Below are 22448 nucleotides of genomic sequence, written 5' to 3'. Positions count from 1 at the left end.
ATGTATTGATATTGATCTGACTTTTTAATCGCATTTTTACCTTTTTTTTTTTTTGGGGGGGGGGGGGATATTATAAAAATTGCAATTCTGTGGTTTTGTACTTTTTTTTTACATTTACGTCATTTACCGCATGGGATACATATGTTATATTTTAATAGTTCGCACAATTCCGCACGCAGCGTTACTAAACATGTTTTTTTTTATTATTATTATTATGTTTACATGTTTTTATATAGGAAATGGGAGTGATTTGAACTTTTAACATGGAAGGGGAATGGAAGTCTTTTAAACTTCTATTAAAACTTTTTTTTTTTTTTTTTTTTTTTACACTTTATTAGACTTTTAGGAGAAATCATTAGATTCCTCATACAGATAGAGTTCTATTGAACTCCATTGATCTGTGTGCTCTGCGATCCAGATAGATAGAGCTTAGTCCAGCAAGGCTTTATCAATGACAGAGCCACAGACACCAGGGAAGCAGGGGTAAACCCTCCGGCTACCTCTATAGTGGATCCATGTCCCTTTAGACGCCACTGTCAGCTTTGACAGCATCCATCTAAAGGGTTAATAGCACGCTGGGGGCTGCAGATTATGGAGCGGGCACGAGTCCGGAGCCCACTCCATACACCCATGTGAGCATCGCCGTGCTTGTCAGGTCCGGCCCTGCTTGCCCCAAGCCGGGCTAAGGGCCGGGAAAATTAATCTGCCCGGCGCCCGGAACTGCATGTCCCGGCTGTCAGGTCATAGGAATTCCACATCCCTGTGCTATATACCCCGATACCCATATCTTACAAAATAAGTAGACTTATGCGAAGTGCATATAAAGAAAATAAAAAATCAGGGACAGAGATATAGGTTTGATTTTATTGTACTACGGAAAAAAAATTATAACTACATGCACCAAAATTAATACATTGAAAAAGGTCCTCTTCTGACCCCTATAACTTTTTTTTATTTTTCCGTATACAGGGTGGTATGAGGGCTAATGTTTTGATCTGACTTTTTATTCATTTTTTATGGTATAAAAAGTTACCAAAAATACGCTATTTTGGAATTGTTTTACGTGTATGCCATTGACCGTGCGGTTTAATTAACTATATATTTTTTATAGTTTGGACATACCACATATGTTTATTTACACAGTTTTTTTTTTTTTTTTTTTATGGGAAAAGGGGGGTGATTCAAACTTTTATTAGGGAAGGGGATAAATCACTTTTATTAACATTTTATCTTCACTTTTTTATTTGTGCAATGTTATAGCCCCCATAGGGGACTATAACATTGTACAAACTGATTTCCTACACTGATCACTGCCATGATGCAATAGCATGGCATTGATCAGTGTTATCGCCACTCGACTGCTCCTGCCTGGATATCAGGCATGGAGCATTCATTCGGCGATTTAACAGTGAGGAGGCAGGTAGGGATCCTCCTGGCTTCCTGAAAGCTGTTCGGAATGCCGCGATTTCACTGCGGTAGTCCACTGAGCTAACCGGCAATGTTTTCCTCATTTTTAGACGCGGCGATCAAAGAGGTCTAAAGGGTTAATGTTGGACATCAGCCCGATCGGCGATGTCCGGCATTAGCCGTGGGTCCTGGTTGCCTATAGCAACTGGGACCCACCGGATTTGATGTGCGGTCACCTGCTGAGCATGAGTCATACCTCGGGAGCCGCAGATGGACGTTAATGAAAACATCCATTTGCAGAAAGGGTTTAAGTATATCCTAGGTGCTAGGAGGAAAAGGGCCCCACATGTTCTGTCACAATGTGATTTCCTCAGGGGTGAACAACATGAAATCAAGTCATGGCAAAAAAAATATGGCGGTAATTTATCAGAACTTGTGCAGCGGAAAAGTTGCCCATAGCAACCAGATTGTTTTTTTTTTCCCATTTTTAAAAAGGTCTCGGCAAAATAAAAGAAGCAATCTGACTGGTTGTAATGGGCAACTTTTCCTCTGCACAGGTTTTGATAAATCTCCCACTATGAAAGCATCTTTCAGCAGCTACTTATATTAAATCTATTCTGGACACACACAACTGAATAACTATTAATTTTGGAAGATGCAAGAATGATTATAAATGGCAGTACCACACTACCTGATCCTTCATTCTTGCTTTTCTCGGGATGGTGACATGCAGGTCAGGCTCAGGTGGGCTACTATATTTTTTATCAACTAAATTATTTTCTCTCAGAGCTGCTTCTACTTTCCCAGATGATGGAACAGGAGAGGAACAAGCGGAATCTGCAGGCCGAGGAGAGATGCTCTCTATCCTGCTTGTGCTTCCGGTGCTAACATTGTCTTCATCGTCACTAGACAAAATAACTGTTGAAGGAAAGCAAACAAAGTTAAGTTTAAAGAAAACGCACAAAAACAAAAACCTACTACTACTACGACGACGACGACGACATTAAGGTTACAGAAGTGGTAAGTTCTCATACAAGAGTGGGACCAAAAAAAAAATAAATAAAAAAGGTTTTCTGCAACCCCCCATCCTGGCTGAACATAAAAAGAAATTCATAAAAATTAGCAGCAGTGCAATAACAGACATGCCACTTCCCTATCCCTGTGCTGGAAGCAGTACCAACAGTTCTACACTATAGTGGGTCACATGCTTGTATGTGAAGATGACACATGCGTTCAACAGTTTCAAATATTAAATATGTAAAAACCACTGCTCAGCTCACTCAGTTTACTCCCAAAAAGTTCAATATGGAGAGGTCAACGGGAACTGAGCTTTAGTAAACCAGCAGACCACTACACAATATATGAAGCTATCTTCTTCACGCTCTGTTGTCTGTATATGAGGGTACTGTAGTGTTGTTATCAATAAATTTAGCCCATAAAATCCTTTAAAGGGTTTAGTCAGAGAAGAATAGCTTTTAATGGTGCTCAGTGTGGACACATTTTTTTTTAAATAAATAAATAAAAATAGGATTTGAGTGTTACCAGTAAAAATCCTTTTCTCCCTCAGGTCATTGGGGGACACAGAAGACTGTGGATATAAGCCGCTGCCACTAGGAGGCAACACCAAGCAAAAAAGTGTTAGCTCATCCTGCACCCCTCCTGCAGACACTGAGCTAATCAGTTTGTACACAAGCAGTAGGAGGAACAAGAGAAGCAAACACCAAATGTAAATAGGAAACCTTGATTGAACTGTGTGGGATCTGTGTCCCAAGTGAAGCCAGCGGGAAAACAAAAATCTTTTCTTGGGAGCACCCACAGATGGAAGTCAGCCGTAAGTGGGGCAGGCTATGCCCCCAGATTATACATTTCCAAATAAAACCCTGCAGATGAAATGACAGCAGAAACCTGGATACCGTCCGAGGAAGAAGATGGGCTGGTAAAAGAAAAAGGACAATGTTGTTAAGGACCAGAGCAAAAACACTAGCAGAGAGTGACTAGAGGGAAACTAGACATCCACCCTAAAACCACAAGGGTAGGAAGGTAAAACCAAGGCCACATGCAGGAACAATCTGTGCTGGTAAAAGCATGAGACTCATTATCATATGGAGGACCAAAAAGGAGCCTGCAAAAATAGACAGGACCACTGGCCATCAAGGTGGTAGCTGCAGCCAATGTAAAGAAACAAAATAAACTAGTTGCAGGCAGAACCTTGGCGAAGGAAATAGGTAGGCCTAGTATGACAAGATCCCTCAGGAATACTGGAACAACTAGGAAGGGCCCAAGCTGAAGGCTGCAAGGCAATACAGCCAACAGAGAAGACAACATTACCAAAAAAAACATGGGGCCAGAAAAGCAATGAGAGGGAAAAAACATGCGGCAAGAACAGAGAGGGAAGTTCCTATGGTATGTGAGAAGTACCAAAAGAAAAGAACCCAGAAAGCTGGAGATCACCCTGTAGGTCCAGTTCACTAGGAAATGGGATAGAAAAAAAATAGAACTCAATAGACAACCTAGTGCTGGGCGGTATACTGGTTCATACCAAACACAGAATTTTTTTTCCTGTACGATATTAATTTTTCCCATACCGCAATACCAGTTGGGCCCCTCTCGAATGAATGATCAGCCACATCGGCTGTCCCCACATCGGGGAATTAATCATATGTGACCCGCGGGCGCTGTTCTGCTTCTCTATATGAATAGCTTTTAATGGTGTTTATTAGCCCAGCACTGTGCTGTCCCCCACATCGGGGAACTAATATGTCACCCGCAAGCACCGCTCTCCTCATCCTCCTGGGAGCTGCGGGGAGTCGGAACTCTGTCCTGTACTACATATTCCTGTGCCCGGGCTGCAAAAATAAACTTTTACTTACCTTCCTACGTTCCCCCATTGCTCCGCTAACGGCTTCACGCTGGGGATGAGAACGTCACAGCCGGTGATGGGCTGAGCCGGACAGCTCCTTACATGACAGTGCGCTCAGCCCATCAACGACTGAGGCGGGACACTGTCATGTAAGAAGCCGTAACTCACAGGAGGACGAGGAGAGCGGTGCTTGCGGGTGACATATGATTAGTTTTTGCCTGCGGTCGGGAAACCGCAGCCGACCGGAGGCTGCGGTTCACTCCGGTCGGCTCATAGACATGCATTAAATACGGTTCCTCTATACGGCTGAGTGCGGGCGCCGCGATTAAGCCCCGCCACCCTCCTCCCAGTCGTATACGGGAACCGTAAGTACAAAACGTGGTGTGAACCCAGCCTAACAAAAAGAGAGGCATATGAAAGGCTAAGAAGGCCTGGAAAGCAGGCAGGCGTTTCTGGTTTGGTAAAGAAAAAAAAAAAAAAAAAAAAAAAAAAAAAACAGCTTAGTGGAGAAGCATAGCAAGGATCATGTAAAGCAGCATTGGACACCCCTGTAGGATTACTCCTTTCTTGCAAAGGTACATTGCATTAATCGCTCCTTTGGTTACCTTGTGCTAGTGGTGGAGTTACCAGCACTCCACCTGTGGAAGCAGCCTCATTGGATTGGCGACAGCTGGTTGAGGAAAGCAGACAAACCACTGACTGGTTTCCAGATTCTCTCTGAGGGGATATGTGCAGCATGGCAGTCCATGCTGACGACTTCCTATGGACATTTACTACTGCCAAAACCAACTACCTCAGTTAACGAGACAAACAGGTTATACCGAGAAGAGGGAAAGCAATTGAAGAAGTGGAGAATGATACATGCTATAATGCCGGTAAAAGCTGAAACAGATTCAATTAGAACCTAAAGAAATGGTCATGGACACCTGCTCTAAGAATGGACACTGAAGGCACGTTCAGCTAAAGATATCCAAGCACAGAAGGTGAGCAAAATGAGACAAGTCCAATGGCCACATGAGACCATGGAGCTGTAATTACTCAAACACATTTGAGGGGCATAAAAGAGGATGTACCATCAAAAAACATAGGTCCAAACTGAAGCATGATGTGAAATGAACAAATTTGAAATGTACAACGTGCTGTTGAGAGATAGACTTAATTCTCCAAGTGCCTACATTGGTTAACCCCTTAAGGACTCAGGGTTTTTCCGTTTTTGCACTTTCGTTTTTTCCTCCTTACCTTTTAAAAATCATAACCCTTTCAATTTTCCACCTAAAAATCCATATTATGGCTTATTTTTTGCGTCACCAATTCTACTTTGCGGTGACATTAGTCATTTTACCCAAAAATGCACGGCGAAACGGAAAAAAAAATCATTGTGCGACAAAATCGAAAAAAAACCGCCATTTTGTAAATTTTGGGGGCTTTCCTTTCTACGCAGTGCATATTTCGGTAAAAATTACACCTTATCATTATTCTGTAGGTCCATATGGTTAAAATGATACCCTACTTATATAGGTTTGATTTTGTCGCACTTCTGGAAAAAATCATAACTACATGCAGGAAAATTTATACGTTTAAAAATGTCATCTTCTGACCCCTATAACTTTTTTATTTTTCCACGTACGGGGCGGTATGAGGACTCATTTTTTGCGCCGTGATCTGAAGTTTTTATCGGTATGATTTTTGTTTTGATCGGACTTTTTGATCACTTTTTATTCATTTTTTAATGATATAAAAAGTGACAAATACGCTTTTTTGGACTTTGGAATTTTTTTGCGCGTACGCCATTGACCGTACGGCTTAATTAATGATATATTTTTATAGTTCGGACATTTACGCACGCGGCGATACCACATATGTTTATTTTTTATTTTTTTTACACTGTTTTATTTTTTTTATGGGAAAAGGGGGGTGATTCAAACTTTTATTAGGGAAGGGGTTAAAGAAGATATCCCATGCAGCAAAGAAAAAAAAAAATACTTAGCCATTCCATAGTATATTTACCTACCACCTCTCTGACATGTTTGTGATTTTTTTTCCGCCCCCCATTCACCAGCTATTCAGCTCATAAATTCCAGTTACTTCCTGGTTATGGTGCCTATGCCTGTGATCTCAAAGACTACATTTCCCTGCATGCACTGCTCACATTTCCTGCTCTCAGCTGCCTGAGCAGAGAACTTGTTACCACCCCTAACTTATGTTAGCCACTCCCACATAACACTGAGCTCCAATCATAGCCCTATACAGCAGGGTGGCCACGAGGAAACAAAATGTAATCTCAGTGCTCAGAGAGAGGGACCCTGGAGTGGAAGCTGCAGTTTTACACTGTAAAATCACTCCCTCCCCCTCCTCCTCTCAGTGAAATAGCTTTACACTGGCCCAATAACCTCCCCCCTTCTCTGCCCTGCACTTCTCTCTCCCCAGTGCTCAGTGTGACAGCTCCCTCCCCTCCCCCCTCTCCTCCGTTCTCAGTGTAAAAACATTAGCAAGGAGAGGGGAGAGAACTATGATCTGAATCAGCCGGCATATAGGCAGTGCTGCTCAGCCAATCACTGCAGAACAGAGGGAGGACAGTGTGAATATTCATCAGATGGGAGGGGCTAAGCCCGAGCTCAGGCAGTTCTCTGCAGCACAGGGGTTTTCTGGGTAATAGTCACGTCACGGCCCCTGGATGCTGCTGATAACAGTCTGAATAGGGGGTCGAAAGTCATGAAAACCTGGAACAGCTGATTTTCCTGTCAGACAGAAGAATGCAGATAAAGCTGGTTTCTAAGCAGCATTGGTAATGGAAATGATTTACAAACCTGTATAACTTTACCTTCTGCACTAAAAGCTGAACAATTGTTTACTGTGAGACTTGTCCTTTAAATGACCTTTATTAACACTTTTTTTTTACATTTTTTTTGCAGTGTTATAGGTCCCATAGGGACCTATAACACTGCACACAATGATCTCTAATGCTGATCACTGGCGTGCATTAACACGCCTGTGATCAGCATTATCGGCGCTTGACTGCTCCTGCCTGGATCTCAGGCACGGAGCAGTCATTCGTCGATCGGACACCGGGGAGGCAGGTAAGAGCCCTCCCGGTGTCCGATCAGCTGTTCGGGACGCCGCGATTTCACCGCGGCGGTCCCGAACAGCCCGACTGAGCAGCCGGGTCACTTTCACTTTCACTTTAGAAGCGGCGGTCAGCTTTGACCGCCGCTTCTAAAGGGTTAATACCTCACATCGCCGCGATCGGCGATGTGTGGTATTAGCCGCGGGTCCCGGCCGTTGATTAGCGCCGGGACCCACGCGATATGATGCGGGATCGCGGCGCGATCCCGCTTCATATCGCGGGAGCCGGCGCAGGACGTAAATATACGTCCTGCGTCGTTAAGGGGTTAATAACCTGTTGCCCTTGTCTGGCAGGCAGCGGAGTAAAGGCATGACAAAAGGTTCCTAGCTGCATGGAGGCTAGGAAGCAGCTATAATCCTCCATGAGGTGAACGGATGCAGTCAGGTCTGGCCGAAGCCACACAGTGGGGAGGGCTGCAGAAGGTAGCTAGGAGAATGCAGCTGCCAAAAGGGGAGGCAGGGAAGGGGCGACTACAGGAACCCATGCTCAGCAAGTGTCCACAACACTGTGGGCACTGCTCCCAGCTCATTCCACCCACTCTCTCCCATGGATAATAAAAAAACCCTTAAAGGGTAGCTCCCACCATCCTATTTTTTTTTCTGTCCCTGCCTATTGCCCTTCTATTGCCCCCCCCCCCCCCCCCCGCGCCATACCCCATTCCCTCCATCACAACCCCCCCCCCCCCCATTACACTTACTGCAGAGTCCGGCAGCGGACGTGCAGGGACAGCGGTGGCGACGAGGCGGTGGAGGAGGCGGCGGCGGCAATGTGCGGGAGGAGTGGCCTCCCAGCCAGTGGCCGGGGAGCCAATGCGCTCACTTCATGCCTGTCTGATTGACAGGCAGGGAGCGAGCGCAGGCTGAATGAAAAAGGACCGATGCCCGGGCTGCAGCCGGCCACTAGGAAGGAGACCCCTAGTGGCCGGTTTTCAAATGTAAATTAAACTATTTTAATTAAAAAAAAAAAAAATAAAAGTATATTAGAGATATGTTATAGTACATAAGTACTACAACATATCAAAAAATAAAGTTGGTGACAGTGCCCATTTAAAGGGAAAATGGCCCATGAGTGATAAAAAGGAAGCAAAATCCTAGGGAAGAGGTGCCACATATATCTGCATCAACAGATAGTAGGCTAGTGAGATAATCCTAACCTGTCCAACGTCTTCAGGGGCACGGGCAAAATCACCTCTTCAGCAACTTCACACTTATAGTTGGGTACCGTTACTAAAGACTATGGCGGCAGTAAAAAAAATGTGTAGTAAGAAAAGTGGCAGGGTTCTAGTGTTGGAGCCAATGGCTGACTAAGGCGAGGATAAACCTTGACCATCACCTGAAAGATAAATTAAAGAGAAAAAAAAAAAGTTGTAGATCTGCAGAGGTCTGCTTCTTAGGCCGGGTTAACACTGCAGAATCTCCAGATGGGATTTCTGCAAAAGATCCTGCAGGTGGTGCTAGGACAGCAAGGAGTGCATTTTCTTCCCCATGCATTGCATTGCCATCTATGGGGACAGTGATGCCGTCCACGCGGTCCTAGCATCTCCCCCGGACCACCAACGGAAATTACGTCCGAAGAGTCCGCAGTGTGAACACGGCCTTACAGACACTAAGCTAAAATTGAGAAGCTTAGTGTCCCCTTGTGTCAGCAGCATATGCCCATGGTCTTCTGTGTCCCCCTAACTATACGAGCAAAAAAGAAAACAAATTGACTTACCTGCAGCAATCCCTTACCGATGCCACTCCCAACACACAGGATATATCTGTTAAGTCAATTAGTGGCTGAGGTGAGTCATAGCTGCACCCAATGGTGGCTAAGAGGACATTTCCTATGTGTTGCAAGCACAGCAGGAAGTGCTAAGCAGTACAGACAGGCACCATCAGAACAGCACGGAAATAAATTTTCATTTATTTTTTTTAACAACTTTTTAGTCCATCCTGAGTATGAATTACGCTTGAAAATTCTCTGGTCTAGCCATTTAAAGGCCACTGACACTTTTCAGACAGTAGAAACAAAATTACCTTCTCTAAGGCTGCATTCACACCTCGTTTTCAGCCTAAGGTTGCCAGATCCAGCTGGGGGAGGGGAAAACCGGGTACTCCCGTACCCAAGACGGACCGGTGCTGAAATCAATTACTTTACTTTAACTGTGACTCCAGACGGCTCATTTTTGACCCGTATCCGGTTTTGTTACTGGACCTAAAACTGTAGTATACTACGGTTTTAGGTCCGGTCAGGAAAAACCGTGCAATTGCATCATGGCTTGTGCTGACGGACGGAACAGTGGCCTCTGTGTTTAACCATTTAGATGCTGCAGTGAGCACTGAGACATTAGAGTTAGGGGTCAGCTTTACAATTCATTCAGCAGCTGCAAAAGATGTGGTTACAGATCTGGTATCTACACTATTATGGTAGTTTTCAACACCCATATCACCAATTCTAAAACAAATACTTGTATTCCCTATAAATTACTACTACCAAGGCATGTTATTTCATATTCAGCATTGTACCAATCCTTCTTATCCTCCAGGAAAATAATTGGGCGTAATGTTTCCCCTGCCAGCATTATCCAGGGTTATCCACTATAAGGTGATTTTAGTACATACCTGCCAGACAGTACATACCTGCCAGTTCTTTTATTTGCTTGCGTAAGACGCGTTTCGAGGTTTCATACCTCTTTTTCAACGACTGCTGTAGTCATTGAAAAAGAGGTATGAAACCTCGAAACGCGTCTGACGCAAGCAAATAAAAGAACTTTTGTATTTTTACCAGTATACTTTGCATTTATGTACGTCATGCGGATTGCGCCGATCACCCGGAAATTTTTTTCTACTACTTACCGAATCTACCTATCGAGTGTGAAGAGGATACACTCGAAACACCCGGATGGCTGCACCGCTACCCTGATAACTGAATACATCAAAAGGCTCTTAAGGTTGCTGTGTGCCAAACACAACCTTACAAGGCGAGTGATCCGCCTATGCGACTCACCTGTAACACCAACAGTACAAAACATACTGCCCAATGAGAAGCTCTGTCTTGCGTTTTTTCCTACTGTAGTATAACATGTTGTGAGATTACCATAACACTGTAGCTAGCTTTTTGTAAATGGGTATTTCCTGTTTGATTTTCCTTCTTTGCCTACAATCCCATAATTACATTTTCCTCCCACACATCAGCCACCTCACCCATTGAAACATAAATTAGCTGCAAAAGACCTGTGTTTTTAAATCGGGGTGCCTACAGCTGTTGCAAAAATACATTTAGTTGAAGATTGATCTCTGTCCGACCAAGCGATCCCTCCACCCATTGAAGCAGCAGGCTCCCTGTCATCAGCTGACTAGTGATGTCAGGTCTCAGCCACATTGCAACCTGGGAAAGATGTGAGACAACATTCCTTTTGTATCTTGTTAAAAATAAATATTGAGGTAAAGATGACATAAGAAAACCGTCACACACAGGTACAGACACTATATTATGAACTACACTAACTTTACAGCCCCTGTAGCATAGTCAAATAAAAAAAATCCTGGAATACCCCATTAATTGCATAGTGTCAAAACATAGAGGCAGTGCTGCTTGACATCTAAACTGTAACCCCCCAGCATGGAGCAGCAATTGTCTGGTCTTCTATATCATATTTGCATAGTGCAATAAAGCAATGGCAGGCAGAAAAGTTGTGTCAAGCATGCAAACAGGGAAATTATACAAAATGATCTTACTTGGGTCATTTGTTTCCGACAATCTACTACTCTTAAGTCTTGCATTTTTAGTAATCTTGGATAAACTAGATTCTGTAGAAAGTCCAATTTTCCCATTTGCTGGATATTGCTTCCATCGTGGAGAGTCATTTTTTAACATGGAGTCCATTGTAATTCTGGAAGAGCCATAGAAAGTCTTAGCATTTAATGCTTTGTCTGCTGATACAATCTGATGTATTGACGGCCTGGCTAGGGAAGCAGGTGACTCTGAAGATGAAGTGCTTTGTCGGCAAAGTCTCTGTGCATCTCCACAACTTTGGCATCTCGTCTTTTTATTTTCTTTTACACAAGTTGTGCAGTGTTGAAAAGAATCACTCTGCTCTGTGCTCTATCAATGGAAATAAAAGGGTAAGCAAATTCAAGACTAGAAATGTAGACTTGCACGTTTTGAGCTAATAAAGTTTCTGCACTTACATGAAGCAAGACACTTCAGTTAATCTATTAATATTGTAGCTTGGATGAGCTTTAAACTGTGCAAACTCCAAGCAGCGAGTGGTCAACTTTCTTGCAGAGCCACCAAAAGGGAAACTATTACTGTATATAGTACCCAATGTAATATACAGAAGCCTGGTCCATGAAAGCAAGAGACTGTTTGTATTTGTAGCTCCTGGCTAAAAGGAGAATTTTCTACTTGTAAGGGACAAAAACATAGCTGAAGCATCACAGAAACTCCAGGATCTACTGGCAACCAAATGTTTTGTAAACACATGCATGGGAGAAAACTGTATATGGCAGTCCTACATATAACTCACAGGGAGGGGGGCAGAAGAACCACAAGGCTAGTTCCCACACCTTTTAGAAGATCAGGAATCATGTAGCTAACAGCAGGATCCCTAGGTAAGAGATCCCTCTGCCCCATGATCCTTTTTAGGGTAGGGTCACATATAACGGATCCGCAGCGTATTTTACGCTGCTAATCTGCCAGTGACCTGACCCCTACTGTGCCTCCAGCTGTTGCCGAACCCATTTAAGTCATGATTTATATAAAAATTTTAAACATTTTCTTGTTAAGTATATTAGAAAAGTCAATGTTTTGCCATGATGTACAACATATAAAAATAGATTTTGGACTTACCGTAAAATTTCTTTCTCGAAGCTTCTATTGGGGGACACAGGATCATGGGTATATGCTGCTTGCCGCTAGGAGTCGGACGCTAGGCAAAAAACAAAAGAAAGTTGGCTCCTCCCCGCAGGATATACAAGCCTCCTGGCTCTGAGCAACTCAGTTTAGTCCCAAAGCAGAAGGAGAACCGACTAAAAGGAAACAGTCTGAACAAAAACCCAGATAAAAAAAAAGGAATCGACCACAAAACACCACCCCTGCATTACAGCAGCAGAAACTGTCTGGCCACAAACAAACCAGTGTGCGGGTGCTGTGTCCCCCAACAGAAGCTCAGAGAAAGATTTTACGGTAAGTCCAAAATGGACTTTTCTCGAACGTTTCATTAGGGACACAGGACCATGGGACGTCCCAAAGCAGTCCCAGGGGAGGGAAAACCATCAATCCAGCCAGAAAAAAACTCGGGCAGATGGCTGAACTGCCACCTACAAGACCCTGCTGCTCAGGCCTGCATCAGAGGACGCAAGAGTGTGAACACGGTAAAACTTGGCAAAGGTATGCAGAGACAACCAAGAAGCACCCACCGCACGGGTGGAGTGAGCCATCACTTGCAAGGGGGGCACCTGACCCTTACAACGATATGCCTACGAAATGACGGAGTGTATCCACTTGGAGATCGTGGCATTGAAAGCAGGGAGCCCCTTGCACCGCCCGTCAGGAAGCACAAACACGGGAAACCTGCCCAAGAGGCTCAAATGGAGTGCCCTGCAGAGCATCCAAAACGAGGTTGAGGTCCCAAGGTGCCGTGGGGGACCTAAACAGAGGGACCTCGTGATCCACGCCCTGCAAAAAAGTGCGCACATGAAGGTCGGAAGCAAGGGTGCGTTGGAAGAGAACAGAAAGTGCCGAAAACTGCCCCTTGATGGAACTGAGGTCAAGGCGCGTTTCCAGGCCGATTGCAAAAAAGCCAAGAGATTCGGCAAGGAAAAAGAAGTGTAAAAGAGATAACGAGCTTCACACCAATGGAAATACGCCCTCCAGGTGCGGTGGTATATCCTGGCTAACGAAGGCTTCCGGGCACGGAGCATGGTCCAGATCACACGGGTAGAGAATCCCCAAGCCTTCAAAACCGCAGTTTCAACCGCCACACTGTCAAACGCAGCGGAAGTAAATTGGGGTGAGGTCCTTGGGAGAGGAGGTCGGGACGATCCGGAAGCGAGCGTCTTTCTCGAGACTGACCACGTCCACGTACCACACGCCAAGAGGCCAAACCAGGATCACCAAAAACAGCATGACGCCCTTCGCCTAAAGACACTGGGAAGCAGTGGAAGTGGAGGGAAGTAGGAAAGAGTCGAGCCGCCACTGTGACAAAGTGGATCCTGAGAAAGGTCAGGGATTGGGATGGAGACAGGTTGGATTTCTCGCGGTTGATGATCCAACCAAAACTGGAGAGTGTTTGTAGAGATTCACCCGATTCTGCTCCAGGGAGGGCACCTTGATGAGTAGGTCATCCAGATAGGGGAGGACCGAGACACCCCGAGAGTGGAGGAAGATAGGAATGTGCAGGTAGATGTCCTGTATGTATACAGAAGAGAGGAACTTCCCGGATCCATGGAGACGACAACTGACCGCAGGGATTCCATCTGGAAATGTCGCACACAATGGTTGAGAAGCTTCAAGTCAAGAACGGGCCGGACAGTGCCGCCCTTCTTGGGAACTACGAAAAGATTGGAGTAGAACTCCGAAAACCGCTCTCGAGGAGGGACCGGCACGATGACTCTCTGGGACAGGAGGGTGTGAAGGGCCACTTGAAAAGCTGCAGCAAGAACAGGAGACCAAGAGGGGGGGGGGGGGGGGGGGACCTGAAAAACAATCCCTGGGAATATTAGAGAATTCTATTTGGTAGCCCTGGGACACAAACTGACGAACCCAATCACGTGCCCCAGTCAAATGTCCCCAAAAAGACGACCGACCACCCAAGGGAAATACTCGGATGGGAGTGCACTCCCAGTCATGGCAGTGGGAGGCTTGCGAGTCCCGGACTTGGAAGAAGGGTCGGTTGGAGTGGAGCCCCGATTTCCAGGAGGGGAGAGCCTTTAAAGATTGCACCCTCCTATCCTGTGTGGTCGCCGGTTTGAAATGAAAGGAGCAAAAGGAAGAATTCTTCTGCCGCAAGTCCTAGCGGCGTGGACGATTTTGGAGCAAAAAGGAACTCTTGCCCCCCGGTAGCCTCAGAGATGATTTCATCTAAGCGCTTGCCAAAGAGACGAGGCCACAGAAAGGGAAGCTCAGTAAAAGAACGCTTAGAGGCCTCATCAGCATTCCAAGCCTTAAGCCACAAGGAGCGCCAAAGAGCCACTAGATTGCCCCAGGCAAAGGAGAGCCACTAGATTGCCTGAGGCAAAGGCAGCGCAGCAAGCAGACTCCAAGGAGGCCGAGCAGAGGTAGTCCCCTGCATTAGCGATTTGCTGAGCTAGATCTGCCAAATTGTCGGGGGGATGCGCCATCTAAAATCCCCAGATGTAATTAACTGGCCCAAACTGAAAGGGCCTTAGATACCCAAGTAGAGGCAAAGGCTGGTGCTAAAGCTGAACCTGTCGCCCCAGAAGCGAATTTTGCCAGATTCTCAATGCGCATATCAGAGGGATCTTTAAAAGAGGCTGCGTCAGCCAGTGGCAGGGTAGTGGATTTAGACAGCCGCAAAACAGGAGGGTCCGTCGTAGGAGGAGAAGACCACTAAGTAACCAGGTCCTGAGGAAAGGGAAAGAAAACCCGAAGCTTCTTAGTCCCATGGAAGCGCTTATCAGGATGCTTCCAGGCCTTTTCCAACAGCTCGTCAAATTCAGTGTGAGGGCTGAAAACATGGGGTGCCTGACGAGCACAGTGGAAGGACACATCAGGGACTGCCCCTGAAGTTCCTGGCACCTGCAGGTGGAAGGTGTCCCTGAATGCCAACACCACTCTATCCACCAAATCTGACATATGGGAAGTTTCTTCCGAGTAAGAGGGAGGACTTTAATTCGAGTCCAGAGCTCCCCTGGAGACCAGGAGCGCACCATGGGAGTCCTGGAATGGGTGGAGGTGAACTGGGAGCTGAGACCAGGGGCGGACACAGGGTGACAGGTTCCGGCGGCACCTGGAGGAGGAAGAGAGAGAGCGGTGGTGTGAAGGCCCCGCACGTCTGGACTCAGGAGAAGATTCAGAGGATAGGCGACCCGGGTGGCCACGGGAGGGCCGTAGAGAATAGTAGGCAGTAGGATCTACGGTAGTCTCCCTGGGGAACGAACGCAAGGAGGACTGCCCCAAGGCTGAGACCACTACCTGGGAGACCCTGGCCAAGTCGGAGATTGTCTGAGAAAGGAAGGTGACCCACTGAGGAGCGGGATCGGACCTCTCAACAGCCGGCAGGTCATCCTGAACGGTAGCCTGGGAAGGAATGGGATGCAGGGCGAGCAGGTAGGCTCAGTCGATCTGCCTGGAATCTTAGTTTAACAGCTTATACAGTAGCAAAAAGTGACCAGCACAGGGGCCGCTTGACCGGGAAGGGTCGGACATAAGCAGCACTAGTAAGTCAGACAGCCAAAAATCCTACCCAGTATCCTGTGTCCAGTCTTGAAGGTAGCTGGAGCAGACAGCAGCATGAGAGGACCGCAGGAATGCAGAGCTGAGTCGTACCTGGCCAGGTACACACTGGTGCAGAAGCAGGAAGGAGGCACCGACTGACCCCTGCAGCGTGCAAACTACATGAGTGGTCAGAGCTCTGACCCCCAGAGCGCGCGCTATAGCCTCATTGGTGGGTAAGGGAGGGAAGCAGCACCCTGCAGCGCACACTCTCACATGACAAGCAACAGCCTGCTCTTGGAGCGTGCGCTTAGAAGAGAGAGGCCGTGGGCAGAAGAGGTGGTTACATGATCCCAGGTGCGTGATACGGCGCAGAATCAAATGGGGCGGAGCTATGGCTAGGCCCAAGCCGCGGGCTCAATTAGAAAGCATGGGAGGGAAGAAAAAAGGCCCCTGTATGCGCAAAGAAGCGAGGCTGCGCAGCACAGAACGGAAGCACAGCTGGGAGAAACGTCGCAGGGACCTCCTCATGCCCAGCGGGTATATCCTGCTGGGAGGAGCCAACTTTCTTTTGTTTTTTGTCTAGTGTCAGCCTCCTAGCAGCAAGAAGCATATATCCATGGTCCTGTGTCCCCCAATGAAAAGTGAAGAGAAAAGTGCCCATTTAAGTACTGGTTTATTATTACTGTTCTTATCACGAGTTAACCAGATTTAACTGCCGCATCCCCCAGCACCAGTTCCATTCTTATTCTGTTTTGCGGCACAGTACTTCTTGCTCTCATTCTTGACACAAGGAAGTGCCTGCTCACGCACTCACTGGCCCCAGTAGTTTCCCACTTCAGCCTTTGTTGAGACCAAAACCAGGAAGTGCTGCACAGCGGGATTTGAAATGTAGGACCCGGCCATTTTTTGCACATCTGACCACTATCACTTTAAGCATTAATAACTCTGGGATGCGTTTACCTTTTATTCTAATTCAGAAATTATTTTTTCGTGACATATTCTACTTTATGTTAGTGGTAAAATGTTATCGATACTTGCATCATTTCTTGGTGAAAAATTCCAAAATTTTATGAAAAAATTGAAAATGTTGTATTTTTTAAAATTTGAAGCTCTCTGCTAATAAGGAAAATGAATATTCCAAATAAATTATATATTGATTCACATATACAATATGTTTAATTTATGTTTGCATCATAAAGTTGACATGTTTTTACTTTTGGAAGACATCAGAGGGCTTCAAAGTATAGCAGCAATTTTCCAATTTTTCACAAAATTTTCAAAATCGGCATTTTTCTGGGACCAGTTCAGTTTTTAAGTAGATTTGAAGGGCTATAAATTAGAAATACCCCATAAATTACCCCATTATAAAAAACTGCACCCCTCAAAGTATTCAAAATGACATTTAAAAGGTTTGTTAACCCTTTAGGTGTTTCACAGGAATAGCAGCAAAATTCAAAATCTTCATTTTTTATGATAGTTTTCCCTCAAATGTAACATTTTTACAAGGGATAATAGGCCAAAATGCCCCACAAAATTTGTAACCCCATCTCTTCTGAGTATGGAAATACCCCATGTGTGGACATCAAGTGCTCTGCTGGCGCACTACAATGCTCAGAAGAGAAGGAGCGCCATTGAGCTTTTGGAAAAAAAAATTGATTGGAATGGAAGTCAGGGGCCATGTGCGTTTACAAAGTCCCCCGTGCTGTCAGAACAGTGGACCCTCCCCCCACGTGACCCTATTTTGGAAACTACACCCCTCACAGAATTTAATAAGGGGTGCAGTGAGTATTTACACCCCACGGCGTTAACAACATTTTTCATTTTCACGAACCACTGTTCCAAAAATCTGTCAGACACCTGTGGGGTGTAAATGCTCACTGTACCCCTTTATCACATTATGTGAGGGGTGTAGTTTCCAAAATGGGGTCACATGTGGGGGGGGTTGTTCCATTGTTCTGGCACTATGGGGGCTTTGTAAACAGACGTGGCCTTCAATTCCGGACAAATTTTCTCTTCAAAATCCCAATGGCGCTCCATCTCTTCTGAGCATTGTAGTTTCACCCGCAGAGCACTTTATGTCCACGTATGTTCTTACTCAGGAAAAAAAAAGCCCCCCAAAATTTGTAACCCCATTTCTTCTATTTTCCCTTGTGAAAATGAAAAATTTAGGGTAACACCAGCATTTCAGGATGAGCAAACCTCCAGCTGTTTCAAAATTACAACTTCCAGCATGTACTGATGGACCGTGCATGCTGGGAGTTGTACTTTTGCAACAGCTGGAGGCACACTGGTTGGAAAACCTTCAGTTAGGTTCTGTAACTTCAAGCAGGAAACTTACTGTAAACCTGCCCGTGTGAATGTACCCTGTATAATCACCGGGGGGGGGGTTAGGGGGAGCAAACCTCCAGCATGTACTGATGGACCGTGCATGCTGGGAGATGTAGTTATGCAACAGCTGAAGGTACGCAACTATAACTCCCAGCATGCCGAGACAGCTGTTTGGGCATGCTGGGATATGCAGTTTTGCAACATCTGGAGGGCTACAGTTTAGAGATCAGTGCACAGTGATCTCCAAACTGTGGCCCTCCAGATGTTCCAAAACTACAAATCCCAGCATCCACAGACAGCAAACTGCTGTGTGGGCATGCTAGGAGTTGTAGTTTTGCAAGATCTAGAGGGCCAAAGTTTGGAGATCCCTGTGCATTGGTCTCTAAACTGTAGACCTCCAGCTGTTGCAAAACTACAACTCCCAGCATGCCCAATAGCTGTCTGGGCATGCTGGTAGTTGTAGTTTTGCAACATCTGGAGGGCTACAGTTAGAGACCACTGTATAGTGGTCTCAAACTGTAGCCCTCCAGATGTTGCTAGGCAACTCACCGGCTTCCGTAGGATCCGCACGACATCGCCGCCCGTCGATCACAGTCCCCCGCAGCCTTCGCAGATCGGTAAGTGACCTTCGGCGCCGGTCCCTGTCGGTTTCCCCGTCCTGCCCCGTGGGTGGGCAGAACGGGGAAAACGAACGTAAACCCCCCCCCGATCTGCTATTGGTCGTCGTGTCTATACGACCAATAGCAGGGATAGGAGGGGTGGCACCCCTGCCACCTCACTCCTATCCCTTCAGGGGGATCGTCGGTGTCTTGGACAACCGCGATCCCCCATATATTCCGGGTTACCATAGACCCGTAATGACCCAAAATAGCGCAAATCGCAAGTGTGAATTCACTTGCGATTTCGCCAACATGGGGAGGGGGGGTTTCTGATGACTCCCCGACCCCCCCCCCCCCCCCCCCACCCCCCCCCCCCCCCCCCCCCCCCCCCCCCCCCCCCCCCCCCACGGGCATTTGGGAGGGGGTGCCTGCTGATCAATATCAGCAGTCACCCCGGTCCGGTCCCCGACCAGAATTCCCACGGGCGTACCTGTACACCCTGGGTCCTTAAGACCCAGGTACACAGGGCGTATCCATACGCCCTGGGGTCCTGTACGGCTTAAACCCAGTGTGTTCTTGTTTCTATTAGCATCAAGAAGCAATCCCTTCAATGATGCTTTTATAGAAAATGAAATGTAAAATGAGGTTTCAAAACCATAAAATACTCTTACATAAAAGGTTTCCTCTTTTATGCTCGCCTGTTGGTACAATCAATAATAAGCACAACTTTGATCCATCCCTGAATCACATAATATCTTTTATACAGCGAAAGTGTAAATTTTTGTCCACATATCTGGGACGATTTTCACTTTTAAAATATATACACACACAAGAAAAAAAAACAAAGTTGGTGTGAACTTTCTTTATACACAGATTTCTGATCAATTCATTTACCCAAGTTTATCCCATTACTCAGATGGCCTGACAATCATCACAAGGACGGTGATCTAAAAATATCATCAACTACAGAGAGAAGGGTTATACATTTGCCAAAATTAAAAATGGGGACCAGCTTTCCTGCAAAAATTTGTTTTGGTCCGAAATCTGTGTACACACACAGTCCAACACAACTTTAATATGAGCATACAAAGAAAAGCAGTGAATCCTCTAAGGAGACCAAGCCAACATAGAAAAAAGGGTTGCACCTTATAGGAAAGGGGCTAGTATCCATAGTAGGCTTCTGAATCTGTCTTGGAAAGAGGGTGATTATTTCAAAGAGGTGGTCTTCTGGAGAGGGTTCACTGTATCAATTAAGTTCAACTCACAAGAAATCATGCAAAAAAATAAAAAAAAATCTACATTTTTGACACACCTCTGTTTTTGCTAAACACAACTGAGTAGCAGAAGGCAGGGAGGGCAAATCACTAGTATAAAAACGGCTGCACCGTGTCTGCAGTACCTTTCTCCTTATCGAAGGCTCAGACTCTGACTCGGAATCGTCCCTTGTGTCCTGCATGTCTTCTATAAAAACAGAAAGCACTTTCATTAAATCCCTTAAACATTATGGTTAAAGGAAATACTAAGACTACCACCTTGACATAAAAACCAATGGTGTCAAAACTAAATCAGAGTAAAGGTCTATTCACACGTTCAGTATTCTGCGCAGATTTGATGTGCAGGATTTCAAGCTGTGTTCAGTCATTCACTTTACATTGAAGTCTGCAGCAGAAAATCCAGCGCATCAAATCTGCGCTGAATACTGTACGTGTGAATAAACCATAAACGTGACTTACATTAATTGCTAATAAAGCTTAAACTATTTTTTTTTTACTAATAATCACTCCAAATATGATGTAGCAGCTCACCTAGATTTATATTCCCACAATTCACAAGAGATCCAATTAAAGGCCACAGATTGCAAAAGGGGAAAGAGCACTTTGGTTTAGACAGTTAGGTAATTTCCCTAAACAAAGACTTGCTTAGGGGATACAGAACATACAACATTTTTCCAGAACCAAAATAAAATCAGCAAAAATATTCTGGAAATAAATTCATGTTTCTATATGTATACAAAACTTACCTAATCTTTGTGTCAACCTAACTGAATCGTCTACCTTTGGAACATGTGGTGGGTATTCTTTCCTTTGTGATTAAAAAAAATAAAAAAAATAAATGAACTTACATATGCTTGGAAAAAAAAAAAACTAAAGCAAACATAGAAATTAAAAATCCAAAAAGATAGGAGGGTCACTTGTCACACATTTGAAAATGAATATTCACAGGGGAAAGAGTATTTCATGCTTTGCATTAGGACCATAACTTACCTCTCCCGTCTTTCCAGACTGCTTAAAATGTGAAAAAGAAACACAGTTTAAGATACATATCCCCGATTTGAAAACTCTGTTGCCTAGTAACAAAAAAAGAGTCTACCCATTTGCATTACTCCACAGAACCTTTTGGCCTTCTTTATGTACCAAGCAATTGTTGCAGATTTTTTCCGGGGAGTAAGGTGTAATGCAAGTAAAGTGGTTTTACAATACCCAATTCATATGCAAACACTTCTGGGATATGTGTGCCACACATTTGCTATCGATTTTAAAGGGGTTGTCCATTGAAAGACACCTTATCCCTTATCCACAGGATAGGGGATACGTGTCTGATCTTGGGGGGTCCGACTGCAGGGACCCCCCCGCAATCTCCTGAATAGGAACCCAGCTCTGAGAGATGAGTGTGCTAATTTCCTATGGGATCAACAAAGAGACCCAAGTGCTGTAAATTATTCAATTTAGATTTGGCACCTAAATGCCTTAATGGGGCAAGGTTCTCCCGACCCTATATAACTAGGCAATCTGAGACAAAGCTTCTGGCTTCATGTCCATGGCACCCATCTCCAGCGCAAGACCCAGCATAATGTGATTCTATGGCACTAGGTTGCACACTGGAGACGGGTGCTGTAGAGATTAAGCAGGAAGCTTTGTCACCTATCGCATAGTAATATAAGGTAGATAGCGGAAGGAACGGTGCCTCCATTTAGGCATTTAAAGGGGTACTTCGGTGGTCAATGTGTTTTTTCAGTTTCTACTTACCCTTGCAGGTGAGTTTTCTTGTTATCTCTGGTCTCGTGCTTGCTCTTTGTTTGTCTTTCTTTGCACAAGTGTGTCCATGTAGTGTAGCATCTATTTCCGTTTTGCCTTTAAGAAACTACAGCTCCCAATACAGTGCCAGCGTATCACAGGCCGCAGCGATGTCCCGCCTCGGCCGGTGATAGGTTGAGTGCACTGTCATGTAAGGAGCCGGCCGGCTCTGCTGGTGGTGGTGGGGCAATCATGATAACAGATTGCCCTGATTGCCCCGCCGCGGGCGCGCGGTCCCCATGGCGGGGAAGGGGTTACATGTCAGCCGCAGCACTGATAAAGGGTATTCAGTACATTATGAGTCGGGCGCAGGGCTGGCTGACAGCGGGAGGAGACATCCATCCTACCGCAACAATTCAATGAATATTCATTACAGGGGTGTGGAAAAGGGCCAAAACCATTGCAGGAACAAAAAAACAGCAACGCCTGCAGCACTGATGTCTTGTCCACAACAGTGAACAAACATGGTCGTGAGTGTGGACGTGAGTGAAAAGCAACCAGAAAAACTACTGAACTTCCCTCACAGAAAAGGGGTCCGTAAAAAACATATAGGCTGTGGACAGATGTATAACATGTGAATTTCAAAAGTGCTAAACTCGCTACAAACACACTAGGTAACCATAAAACTGTGGTACCGGAGTACCCCTTTAAGCTTTGAATTTAAAATTAATGTT

At 45.4% G+C, this 22448-nt stretch overlaps 1 protein-coding gene across 1 annotated transcript in view; it reads right to left on the bottom strand.

Moving 5' to 3' along the window:
• The window catches only part of SENP6 (SUMO specific peptidase 6), a 154818-nt gene that overhangs the window by 79298 nt on the left and 53072 nt on the right, over positions 1–22448 (bottom strand). The window contains 5 exon segments of the mRNA XM_056565910.1: positions 2099–2325; positions 11111–11477; positions 20100–20161; positions 20721–20782; positions 20965–20985. Of these exon segments, the coding sequence (XP_056421885.1) occupies positions 2099–2325; positions 11111–11477; positions 20100–20161; positions 20721–20782; positions 20965–20985 (739 nt within the window).

This window comes from Hyla sarda, chromosome 3 (genome assembly GCF_029499605.1).
Source record: "Hyla sarda isolate aHylSar1 chromosome 3, aHylSar1.hap1, whole genome shotgun sequence".
NCBI classification, from domain to species: domain Eukaryota; kingdom Metazoa; phylum Chordata; class Amphibia; order Anura; family Hylidae; genus Hyla; species Hyla sarda.
Note: the sequence above shows the minus strand (reverse complement) of the source record. Positions and strands in the feature narration are given on the sequence as shown.